Source organism: Schistocerca nitens, chromosome 6 (assembly GCF_023898315.1).
Source record: "Schistocerca nitens isolate TAMUIC-IGC-003100 chromosome 6, iqSchNite1.1, whole genome shotgun sequence".
NCBI classification, from domain to species: Eukaryota; Metazoa; Arthropoda; class Insecta; order Orthoptera; family Acrididae; genus Schistocerca; species Schistocerca nitens.
In genome coordinates, this window is record NC_064619.1 from 576,752,143 (window position 1) to 576,765,696 (window position 13,554).

The 13,554-nt window shown below is 42.2% G+C and overlaps 1 protein-coding gene across 4 annotated transcripts in view; it reads right to left on the minus strand.

The window, feature by feature from the left end:
* Positions 1 to 12,621: 12,621 nt before the first annotated feature.
* The window catches only part of LOC126263681 (SET domain-containing protein SmydA-8-like), a 215,195-nt gene continuing 214,262 nt past the window's right edge, over positions 12,622 to 13,554 (minus strand). For 3 of the 4 annotated variants that reach the window (XM_049960803.1, XM_049960806.1, XM_049960802.1), the window contains one exon: positions 12,622 to 12,965. In XM_049960803.1, the coding sequence (XP_049816760.1) occupies positions 12,786 to 12,965 (180 nt within the window). In that variant the 3' untranslated portion in view covers positions 12,622 to 12,785. The remainder of the gene's footprint in view (positions 12,966 to 13,554) is intronic. The other variant, XM_049960805.1, reaches the window with a different exon arrangement.

Consider the following 13,554-nt stretch of genomic DNA (forward strand, 5'->3'; position numbering starts at 1 on the left):
GCCGAAAACCAATTAATAACTTTTCCAAAGACCTTATTTGTATCATTTTCTATTAGACTTTTTTTTACTGGTTTAATAATTATGCTTGTATCATCAGCAAACAGTGTCAGTTCAGCATCTTGTTTCACATAAGAAGGGAGGACATTCACGTATAACAAGAACAGGAGGGGACCCATGATCGAACCTTGTGGAACGCCTAATGTAATTTCACTCCAGTTAAATGAAGTGGCAAACTCCTTTGAATCACTTGAAGAATATAAAGAGATTTTGTGCTTCCTGCTCTGTAGATATCACTTAAACCACTCGTACGCTGTCCAATTTATACCATAGAATTGTAATGTCTCTAACATAATGTCATGGTTCACACAATCAAATGCTTTGGATAAGTCACAGAATATTCCTACTGGTGACATTTTACTATTTAAAGACTCTATTATGTGGACAGTGAAATTGTATATTGCTGTCTCAGTGGAACAGCATTTCTGAAATCCAAACTGTGATTTACTAAGTATTCCATTACTGTTGAGATGGCTAACCACTCTTGAGTACATTACTTTCTCAAAGATTTTTGAAAATGCTGTAAGCAAGGATACTGGCCGGTAATTATTGACATCTGTGGTTTCCCCCGTTTTGTAGAGAGGCCTGACAATGGCATATTTTAACCTGTCTGGAAAAATACCCTGAGTCAGTGATGCATTACATATGTGACTCAAAACATCAGCTGTAATTGCTCCACGTTGTTTTAATAACTTGTTAGAGATGTCATCTACTCCAACAGAACATTTATTTTTCAAAGATTTAATAATTTTCCTTATTTCACAAGAGGTTGTTAGATGAAACTTAATCTGATTAATTTTTTTCAAAAATGACTCTTCGATGTACTGCCTGCCTTTTTTTTTTAACTATTCTCACCAATTTTTTCTCCTACACTTAAGAAGTGATTGTTAAATACATTAGCTACCTGTGTACCATTGGTTAAGATGGTACCATTCTCTTTAACAGTAATACTCCCTACCCCAGTGGTTACTTTTCCTGTCTCCCTTCTAACAACATTCCATATTGATTTGATTTTATTGCTGGAGTTGTTAATTTCTTCTCTAAGATACATATTTCTTGATTTCCTTACAACTTTTCTCAGATTTTTTATAGTGTAAAACTACAGTCGCCCTATGTCCGGTTGCTCTCTCTTACCCCTCCCCATCCCCCTTTCTTATCCCTGGATCCGCACCTTCTTCCTGTGAATAAAACATGGACGTGTCAGTTTTATAAGTCACTCGAGTCTTCCATACTTGTGTTTCAGATGGAGAGCTACCTGCGGGACGCGGCCTTTGTTTTCGCAGGCGACGTCACAGCGCCGCCTGAGCTGTGGCGCCGCGTAGCGGCCCTCGGCCGGAAGCTGCCTGCCAATGAGTGGAGCAGCTGCCCGCTAGAGGCGCCACCAGACGGTCAGGCAGCCGTGGTGTCCAACTGCTGCACCTAGCCACACCGGTGTTGCTCACAAAAGCAGCTGCGACAGGCTACTGCGTATTAACTGATCGGAAAAAAAATCTTAAGTTCTGTTTAGGAGCTGATGTTTCAGAAACACGGCGGACTGCAGACCCCTGTCTGCACTGTGGTGTAAGGCTGTAAGGAATAAGGACCACGCTTCTTTCACTAGAAATTCTTGAAGTGGACCAAGATACTTCTGTATAAATACGGATGATCTGATCATCCACATGGAGCCGCGACCTCATACATGGGGACAGAATGAATCACACTGAATTCGGTCAACAACTAAGAACACATTGGTGTGTTAGTTTTTTAGAATACTGTCAAGGGCATTTATGGACTTACCAATTCTTAGAATACATCAAAAGAATTTTTTAAGCAGGGGCGCCCGCAGGAGGAGGACGGGGATGGGGGGGGGGGTTATGGAGACAGCTGCCCCTAGTGGGAATTCATTTAGCACATGAAATGAGAAAGTGCCTCTAACGGCAAATTGGTAAATTGTTACTAAAATTACTCGAAAATATAGATAAAATAACAAATAATATGAAACACGTGTAAAGTGAGTTACGAAAAGGATAAACTTGCCCTGACACTTGATATCTATTGAAGCTGCATCACGTGTGTTGTCCTTTTGGGAATAATCATGTAAAGATTGAAAATATGTAGCCAGAATAAACTATACACTACGCTTTGCAGTAATCGCTGCTATTGCGACATACAACAAAAGTAATATTTTTATGTGCTCTGGAAAGTACATGATCGTTGGCACGTCATTCACAGGCAGGGGGCCGGCCGAAGTGGCCGTGCGGTTAAAGGCGCTGCAGTCTGGAACCGCAAGACCGCTACGGTCGCAGGTTCGAATCCTGCCTCCGGCATGGATGTTTGTGATGTCCTTAGGTTAGTTAGGTTTAACTAGTTCTAAGTTCTAGGGGACTAATGACCTCGGCAGTTGAGTCCCATAGTGCTCAGAGCCATTTGAACCACAGGCAGGGGAAAGCGAATGCCGAGAACAAACAGAAGGATTTGGAGAGGCAAGCTAGACAGAGAACAAAACATGCTAAAAGAAGCGTAGGTGAAGAAATGGCTAGTGACTGAGAACATCCTTCACGCAGCCGGAACTTCATTTAACTGTTGCTGAAATTTTGAAAACAATTTCTCGCAAATGCGTTTATTTGCAATGTAAGGAGCATTTTGAAGTGAACTACAGTAACAGTGATAAAGACTTAAATTTTTGAGGTTTGTACAGAATATCATTTTAGATATTTCATCATAACCTTTTCATAATACGTTGAAAAAATAAAAATCTGTTGATGAAACACTTTAATTTTTAGGACTATAAAAAATGGTCCCTGAATAAGTACCATGACATTGCAACCCTTTTACAAAAGGTGTCTCACATACCTACTATGCTACTAAAACAAAAAAATAAAATAAAAAAATATCTTACGAGAACTCCTTGTCGTGAAATCTCTACCCAAACTTACTTTGCTTCTCAAGTTATATTACAGAAGTGTACTTAATGTTTTGCTATAAGGAAGCTATGTTAATTTTCGTATGCATGAAAGAAGATGCTGTACTTGTAAGTATTGTACAGGACGTTCCACTGTTCCCGTTACAGGCTTTGGTAGATAAAGTTGTGATAAGGAACCCATCCACAGCAATTTACTGTTCTGATATAAAACAAATTTGAAGACCAGATCACTTGCTAATCTCCCACTTTACGGCAAGCACGCAGCGGAGGCAATGAGCTCTAATGGCGCTGCTCTACAAGAGCCTACGGTATGGACCGTGTTTCGAGTACCCTTCCTCGTGCCCTGTCCTCCGTGACAGAGGATGTCATCTTCAAAGTCGCGAGTGCGGTGCGTCTGAGCAGCAGCAGCAGCAGCAGAAGAAGAAGAAGAAGAAGACAATCCTCCGTTCCCAAGTTGCGAGTTATTTTGTTATAGTCGGATGACAATGATGTCTAGCGTCGTAATTACAAAACACACTGTCAGCGGGGCCCTGTTTCCAGTTTGTGCGTGCACCGCGAACCCGGAGAGTTGAAAGTGCTCCGATCTTTAAATTACTTTATGTCCACTTGGCGCACGAGCATGTCTTCCTTTTAAAAAAAAAAAAAAAAAAAAAAAAAAAAAAAAAAAAAAAAAAAAAAAAAAAAATCTACCAAGTCCTCTTGAAACACAATTTTCTTAGTTCTCTTTAAACAGCCCGCCCAGCTAGCCGCGCGGTCTAACGTGCTGCTTCCCGAGTGGGAAGCCGTGCCGGTCCCCGGCACGAATGCGCTTGGTGGATTAGTGGTGAGATCCGGTGTGCTGGCCAGCCTGTGGATGGTTTTCAAGGTGGTTTTCCATCAGCCTCAGCGACTGTGGGCTGGTTCCCGCCTTATTCCGCCTCAGTTACACTATGTCAGCGATTGCTGCACAAACACCGTCTCCACCTACGTGTACACCATGGGGGGGGGGGGGGGGAGAGACTGGGGCAGAACGACACAATAACCCTGGGATCGCTGTGGGGGCGGCAGTGAGGTGGGTGGACTGCTGTGGGCTGTAATGGGGTTGCGAACCACACAGGGCTACGGCAGAACTAAGCCTCTCCGTCGTTTCTAGGTCCCTGGTTCAATGCACAATGGATTCTTTAAACTATACAAGAAAAATCAAAGTAAACTAGAGATTAATTTCTGTCAAAGATGCCAAACTTCTTGGGAATTCTATAAAACTACTAGTCTATGTCGTTTTTAACAAGCGAATGTGTAACTGCACTTGTCTAATAAACGTTCCTTACACTTTTTCTTGTGAAAGCGCGAAGAGATTGGATGTAAACGTGTGTATTTCCGTTGCTGGAAATAATTAAGCTATTTATTATACTTTATTTGCGTAATTACTAGAAAATCAGTTCCTTTCCGCATTTACTGTATTATGAAAATAATTTTCATTGTATTTGTATGGTTTTCAGCGGCCCTCGGCGTGAACTTGGGATTGTTTGATGATGAAAAGACCGAACACCATTCGTGTTCTACAGTTAACTCTTCGTTAACCGAAGACAGAAAAACACACACACACACACACACACACACACACACACACACACACACACACACACACACACACTTACTGGCCTGATGCGCCTCCACACTTTTCTTACTGACAGTGGTATATTAATTATATATAATTACCGTTTTTCAGAATGATTCAGTGCACCTCACGGCGCTTTCATACGAGGAATTTCCCCCTCCCCGTCATTGAAACATGCGTTCTTGTCGCGACAATTAGGTTAAGCGAAGTTTTTATATAATTAGCTATATTTCTTTTACATCGTCATTTACTGAGAAGCTATCCACTGAAATATCTCAAAATACAAGAAACGTAGGTTAAACCCTTTACAACTCCGTAGAAGCCAATAATGGGAATTTTGACAGCTCAGCACAACAAATGTACTCAGATTGTATTGGATATGTATGTCTAATCATGAAAGCTCTCGGTATTTGTATGTAGTGTAAGGATCATGTATTTATTCCCATTGAACTTTTAGGCGTAATTCGTCTATATTTTTTGACAAAACTGCATGGGTACTTTTAATACAACGCTAATAAACGAAATTTGTACTGCCTCACTTCCGTCCCTTTCCTATCGATATCTCCCTGTTTTATTTCATATTTTTTATTTTATGACTAAAAAATGAGGAAGAAGAACAATGTAATACTGCACCATGTAATCACACCTGGTAGTTGTTCTATGCATGGGGGGGGGGGGGGGGCGATTTTTTTTTCTGTCTGAAGTTATGTAATGTACCTTGATCTTTTTATAGACTAAATAATGGTATTTAACTCGTACACCAATCCTTATCTGACTCACGTCGCCTTGCGGCAAGTTCGTTGTTGTCGGTAGTGCTGCGGTCAGCTCCCACGAGGCTCATTGCACTTGCTAGCTTGGTAAATTACAAGTGTGCTTCAGGTTTATGTATCAATTTGCCTATTAGCTCACAATGAATTGGTGCTTGCAGGGTTCATTTCCCTTTATGTACATCTGTTGACGGCTATGGCCGAAAAGTGTTGTAAGGAATAATGTATTGCAACATGGAAAAAAATTATGTATCGATTATCAAAGGCTTGTAGTTCTTTTATCTCCTTTTATCTTACAGGATTAAAGACGAATTCTAGAAACGCAATTTATTTTATTCACACATTTATTTCAATTAATTTTCTTATGAAATTTTTGTCGTAGCTTCTCCCTTCATATCGAACACATTTCTCAGTTTTATTTTTTGACCATGATTGTGATGTAATGTTTTATTTACAAAAAAAAAGAAGTGTGGTATAGCTGCAGCGTTGGACTGGCTGTGGTTGTATCGCGGAAACTGTTGCTGGCTGGTGATGTTCACGTTGTTTTCGCTTCTGGCATTCGTGACGATGCGGCTAATAGCATTCCATGTCGCTTTGTGGAATGAGAACAACGTGCAGGGACTGATTAGGAAAATTTGACCGTTGTGTACTGCAGAGTTAAGTTCAGTGGATGGCGATTGCGCTCCAATCGTTGGTGCTGTGGGGCCAAGGTGGTTGGAGATGTGTTCTGCAGATGCGACGCCTTATGTGACATGCTGTAAGGGTTGGAAGTCTCCTGTTAACGGCCACTTGCAATTTGTAAATTTTCATTCCGTAGTCTTGTCTTAGCGGACACCTGGTACAGATGACTCTAAAGCAGTATCGACATATACTGTATGGAATCTTTGATTTGGACTGAGATGATGGCGTGGAGGAAGCGTCGTCACCTTTAAAAGAATATTCTTGCAGTACGCTTTGAAAGAGTCTAGTCGGGTCAGCTGCTTTCGAGGCGCTGATTAGGGTGTGGGCTAGAAGCAGCGTACTGTATTTTCAGTTACTGGTCAGAACGTTTCTTTTATTTACAGTTATTTGAAGTTGTTGCTCGTTAGGAAGATTCTGCTACGCAGTATATTTGTCTCTCACGGCTTAATTTCCGTGAATTTCGTGTGATACACTTGCTACCAAATTACGGAGGCGAGTGTATTTCCTTGCGCACGATGTTGGAAAAGTTCTGCGTCTGTTCGTTCCTTAACACTGAAGTAAGTCTCAGAGCCAGGTTCTTATCTTTCAGTTAGTAACATAATGCATTCAACTCAATCCATCTCTCGAGTAAATTCGCTGATTTTGTGCTGCTTCTTAATGCAGACCTACTTGAGTGTTTGTGGTTGCTTGTATTGTTAATACATGCGCATGTATTTTTCGGAAGCGAAGTGGTTTGTACCCGATAGTACGTGTATATTCATGTTCCATTACTAGATTGCAGAGTGTTTCGTCGATGTGACCGATATTACGTAATAGGCCATGTATTTTCAAATATTTTGAAATTCAAGTTATTCAAATGGTTGAGATGTATTGCAAACAGTTGTTCTCTACTGGTATTTGTGTACGTACTGTTGTTATAGAGAGATTGTCTAGAGCACCACTACACAGTGGTCTATTGTAAGTCATTCAATACTACACTTTTGTAGGATCTTACGAGCGATCTTCCTGATCTTTGATGCACAGTTATACATATTCTTTCATTAAACTGCGTAAGTGTGAGCTAGTCTTAAACTGTTTGTGAGCTCGTCTTATAATTTACTTTTCCACTGGCGAAGTAAGACAGCATTACAAAGTTGATTAACTGGGTCAGGAATTTGAAAAGAAGGCATAGTTTCACTAGTCAGGGTTTGGTAAAGTACAGTTAGTGGTACAAGTTCCACTTTTACTAGTAGTTGAATTATACAAAATAGTGGCCTAGTTAAGGTATGCCGCACCTACCGGCGGTCAAGTTCTGTGGGAGGCGGACATTGGTTGAACACTGTCGCACTGACAGTTCTGATTTTAGGATCTGAGCGTGCGATCGTTTTTCATGTAATCTGGAGTAGGGAGTCGAATGCAAAAATGTGAGCCAGTATGTGGGGTCGCAAGCAGAGATAGTTGGCGTATTGAGTGGAACGAAGTGATACGAGCACAGATATTAAAAGCGAGATAAACATTGAGAGGTGGTAAAACATGAAAATGCGGTAATAATGTTGAAGAATTTAATGGTGACAGAGCAGTAACAAGATTTCATTAAGAACCCTGCGTCGGATTTAGGTTATTCACAATCGCGCATGCACGATGAGAAAACAGAAACAGTTCTGTATGATTAATATTTAGAGTGAAATGTGTAATATGGTATACACGGTGTATCATAAAATGTAAACCCATACAGTTGAAAGTATACGATACTAGAAGCAAAAAAGTCTTAGTAAACATAGGGTCGAAAATGCATACCTTAAGAACTACGAGCAATTTTTCCATCTTCGATACTGTGAAACAAATCACTTCTACTGCAAGTTATTTGCTTTCCATATTTTGGGAAGTGATAATATGGACCAAAATAAAAAAAAAATGTCCAGCAAACATGTGCTCTAAAACGCATAGCTTAAAAGTTAAGAGCACTTGATCATTAGAAGAGTTGTGTTTCAAAGTAGCAAAAATGACCACGGACGACCACGGACGACCACGGATGAACAGATAACTTGCAGTAGAAGAGATTTGTTTCACAGTATCTAGGATGAAAAATTGCTCGTAGCTCTTAAGGTATGCATTTTCGACCCTATGTTTACTGAGACTTTTTTGCTTCTAGTATCGTGTACTTTCAACTGTATGCGTTTACGCCATTAATTATTATTCACCATGTATACTAACGTAAGTTGCAAAGTCTGAGTAAAAACTGAAGTAGTATTAAGTTGTAACTTATATATTGCGACTATAGCTGCGCATGTCTCATCAGAATAACTGAAGGTTCACAGAGGTGACAAAAGTCATGGGATAGCGATACGCACATTTACAGATGGGAATATTGCCGGAAGACGAGAATTAACGGACTTTAAACGCGGAATGGTGGTTGGAACAAAGTGAGCCATTACCTCTCATGACGAACACCGCAGTGTCCGATGGTCTTCACTTAACGACCGAGAGCAGCGGCGTTTGTGTATTGTCAGTGCTAACACACAAGCAACATTGCGTGAAGTAACCGCAGAAAGCAATGAGACATACGACGAACGAATCCGTTAGGACACTGTTGCTAAATATGGCATAATGAGGTATGGCAGCAGACGACCGACGCGAGTGCATTTGCTAACAGCACGACATTGCCTGCAGCGCATCTCCTCGGCTCGTGACCATATAGGTTGGGCCCTCGGTGACTGGAAAACTGTGGCACGGTCAGATGAGTCCGGATTTCAAGTTGATGACAGCTGATGATAGGGTTCCACTGTGAGCCACGGACCCAAGTCGTCAAGAAGACACTGCGCAAGCTGGTGGTGGATCCATATTGGTCTGGGTTCTATTTACATGGAACGGACTGAGTGCTGTGGTTCAGCTGAACCGATCATTGACTAAATGGTTATGTTCGGCAACTTTGAAGGGGGGGGGGGGGGGTTGTTTGGGGAAGGAGACCAGACAGTGAGGTCATCGGTCTCATCGGATTGGGAAAGGATGGGGGAAGGAAGTCGGCCGTGCCCTTTCATAGGAACCATCCCGGCATTTGCCTGGAGTGATTTAGGGAAATCACGGAAAACCTAAATCAGGATGGCCGGACGCGGGATTGAAAGGCCATTAGCGGCAGTTCATGGACTTCGTGTTCCCAAGCAACAATGGAATTTTTCTGGATGACAGTGCGCCGTGTTATCAGGCCACAATTTTTTGCGATTGGTTCGACGAAAATTCTGATGATTTCGAATTCTGGTTTCGCAGAAGAGCTTCTGCGAAGTTTAGGAGGTAGGAGACGAGGTACCGGCAGAATTGAAGCTGTGAGGACGTGTCGTGAGTCGTGCTTGGGTAGGTCAGTAGAGCACTTTCCCGCAAAAGGCAATGGTCCCGAATTCGAGTCTCGGTACGACACACAGTTTTAATCTGCCAGGAAGTTTGATATCAGCGCACACTCAGCTGCAGAGTGAAAATTTCATTCTGAAAAAAAAAAAAAGGTTCTTTGTTCCATTTAAAATCAGGAACAAAGTTCTAGCTTATATATCGATTATTAATGAAGTTGTGAGAGCGCGTTGTTGTTTGTTTCATGAAACCCTGGTCATTCTTCGCGAAAGTGAGGACATTACAGATTTATTTAATGGATCGCAGGTGGTTTAAAGTGAAAAAATTAAGCAAACTTTTCGTATGCTTTCTTTCGTTACGGTTGTGTTGTGCAGTCTTTTGCAGGTATTATTTTATTATTTCATTTTACTTTTAGTTGACAGTCTAGAAACAGAAGAAACATTAAGAAAAATATGATCGGAATTTATGTCGTCAATAACTGTGTTTATACGAGGTGATTCCGTGATGATGTTACAGACTTTCAGCGATGACTCATGAGGGTAAATGTATCAGTTTGAGATAAGGGATCCTGGTCCGGAAACGACCGAGTCGAAAGTTATAAACGATAATCGTTCTGGTACCTCTGACAGTGGATCTCTTCTGCTATAAGTTCTTTGCTTTCAGTCGTGTTGGAGGAGGTAGTATGAACTAAAAGACAAATTCCTAGCCGGCCGCAGTGGCCGAGCGGCTCTAGGCTACAGTCCGGAACCGTGCGACCGCTACGGTCGCAGATTCAAATCCTGCCTCGGGCATGGATGTGTGTGGTGTCCTTAGGTTAGTTAAGTTTAAGTAGTTCTAAGGGGCTGATGACCACAGCAGTTAAGTCCTATAGTGCTCAGAGCCATTTGAACCATTTGAACAAATTTCTTGTAAACATGGGCTCTTAAGCTAAGAATTTATAGCACATGTTTATTAGACAGTTTTTCTTGTTTCGGTCCTTACTACCTCATCCCAAAATATGGGAAGCAAAGAGCTTGGAATATTTTCCGTGATTTTTCGTAATTTTATCGATTTAATGTCTCTTCTATCCATGCGAACATGTCATCACTTCTCGTTCAGAGTTCTAAAATTGTTTGTAAATGTAATACAGCTACCCACACCTAGCGCAAATGCACTATTTTTCCGGTCGGGCGCCATAGTGTAGCACTGTACTCTAATGCATTAAGACACCTCCAACCACATATTCTCCAGTTGCAGCACGTTTGCTCTGTTTTCTGTATGTCAACTGTCAGAGATGTCAGAACAATTTTGTGCTTATAACTTTCCGCTCTGCGGTTTCCGGAACAGGGCCCCTTACCTCAAATTGATACATTTACCGTTCTTCATTCTCCCCGAAAGTTTGTCACATCACGCAATCACCTTGTGTATTGCCTCAAAATACATCATAAGAATGAGAAGTAGAACAAGAGGAAGAGGAAGGAAGGAACTGCGTAAGACTACTATGATAATCGAACTGCCTTTTGGCTTCTGTCTCGGATTCTTCGGCCGACGTTCATCTAATGATTTTTACTGACATTTCGCAAGCACGAGTGGCTGGTATTGTCAAAGCTTCACCCTCCACTGCCAATGGTGAACTGGATCCGAGCTCGCGGGCGCAGACTATATGTACCTGGCTCGCCAACGTCAGAGGGCTTCTGCGCGGTCATTTCCGGTGCGGTTCTCCTCTCGCTACCTGCGACGGTCGTTTCGTTTGCTGCAGTATGTGAAGCTAGGATCTGTTTACCTTAAGGCTTTCCTCTTTGTTGTTGAAGCTGTTCGCCTGTTTTTGTATTTCTGCAGCTTCTCTGAACAAGCGCGTGTGATAGTACTTCTCTACAGACAGAACTTCCGTGTCGGCGAATTTTATTACGTGGTCGGTCTCAGTGCGTGCTCTGCCACGGCCGATTTCTCCACCTGCTCCAACCTGCAATGTCGCTTATGTTCTTTGATCCTGGTGTTAATTGATCGTCCAGTCATTCCGACAAACTTTTGCGCATGTGCATGGTATACGGTATATTCCCGGTATTTCAAATGGGTCCCTTTTCTCCTTTGCCGATCTAAGACACTCTTTGATCTTCCTTGTCGGTTTGAAAATCGTCTTTACGCCATGTTTGCGCAATATACGGCAGATTCTGCCCGTATGTATGGCAGAAAGGCCGTACCCGACATTTCTTTTTCTGATTCCTTACTTCGCCGAGTGTTTGGCTCTGTTACACTTCTAATATAATTTGTGGAGTACAAATTGCTCCTCAGAACACTTTCCAGGTGTTGCATTTCGCGTCTGAGGTGCTGCGGCTCACATATTTGTCCTGCTCGCGTTACGAGCGTATTGATCATGCCTCTTTTCTGGCTCCGGTGTTGGTTTGATAGTTTGTGCAGGTATCGGTCCGTGTGTGTCGGTTTTCTATACAAGCTGTGTCCCAGGTTTTCGCCATCCCTTGTGACCAGCACATCTAGAAGTGGCAGGTTTTTGTCATTTTCTACTTCCATGGTAAATGTCATGTTGGCATGGAGGCTGTTCAAGTGTCTTAGGAAGTCAGCGAGCTGTTCTTCACCATGGCTCCAGACAACGAAAGTGTCATCGACGTATCTATACCACACCTTAGGTTTGCAAGTCGCCAAGTCCAGTGCATGTGCTTCGAATTGTTCCATGAAGAAGTTGGCCACCACTGGACTAAGAGGACTACCCATGGCGACGCCTTCCGGCTGTTCGTAGAAATCGTCACTCCACGTGAAATAGCTCGAGGTGAGATATACATGGAAGAGCTTTGTGATGCCTTGCGGGAAAATGGAACCGATGTGCTCCAGAGCGTCACTGAGTGGCACTTTCGTAAGCAAAGAAACTACATCAAAGCTGACCAGGATGTCGTTTGGTGCAAGTTTCAGTTTCTTCAGCTTCTCAATGAAATGTCCTGAGTCGTTTATGTATGTATCGTTCTTCCCCACGTGTGGCTGGAGCAGAGAGTCCAAGTGTTTTGCCAGTTTGTAGTCTGCTGCCGCGAACTCTGCTCCACCGGCAATGGAGGGTGAAGCTTTGACAATGCCAGCCACTCGTGCTCGCGAAAAGTCAGTAAAATCATTAGATGAATGTCGGCCGAAGAACCCTAGACGGAAGCCAATAGGCAGTTTGTCAACAACTGGCCACGAAAGCCTTAACAATTTTATACTCTGATAATACTGAACAACTTTTCGTTTCTCCTCATAATGACTGCACACTCATTTGTACGTCGTATGACGGGTCTCTGCGTTGAAGGATTAAGTGAGATCTGACACTCGTAAACTGCTCAAGAAACAATTTTTGTATTTTCTTCACCAATAATTAATTAGGTATAACACGTAAACATTGTAACGTAATAAAGTTTTGCCAAATCACATAGCCATTTCCAGACGCACTCGAGAGCGCCACCAGTGCTGTAACCAGCTTGTTCGCAGACTGCAGCGCCGCTCAGCGGTAGTCGGCGGCTTCCCTCCAGGCCTCCAGGCGCGAGGCCAGGTCTGGCGGCGCCATCGCTTCCAGCCGGAAGATGTCCGCCGCCTCTTCCAGGCACTCCAGCACTTCCGATTCCCCAGTCTGCGAACAACCGCGTGCTGCTTCAGACGATAAGCCGCAGGATGAGGTCGGGGCCTGTCTAGACACATCGCCACTTACGACACATTCTAATTGCTTAACAAATTTTAAAGAAAGACTCTGAACGCACTATTTATTGTCAGAGGCAGATCAGATTTTTTCAGAAATTTTACGATTTACCGCCAAGAGCCACTGATAAAATTTTATTTGTTGTACAGCCGATTTGGATTCACCAGCTATCATCAGGTATCATAAAACATTTACAACAATGCCACCAAATAACGTAAAATTCATGATTCGCCACTTCTCTACACATGTAAGTTAAAATCACCTGGCACTGTTCTGTCTGTACGTTCGGTTTAATACTATAGGGATTTTACACGGTTTTCTTTATTAGACGAACAGATTCAAAAGTAATCTTTGTGTATATAATTTGTAAATACCGGGTGATCAAAAAGTCAGTATAAATTTGAAAACCGAATAAATCACGGACTAATGTAGACAGATATGTACAAATTGACACACATGCTTGGAATGACATGGGGTTTTATTAGAACAAAAAAAAAAAAAAAAAATACGAAAGTTCAAAAAATGTCCGACAGATGGCACTTCATCTGATCAGAATAGCAATAATTAGCATAACAAA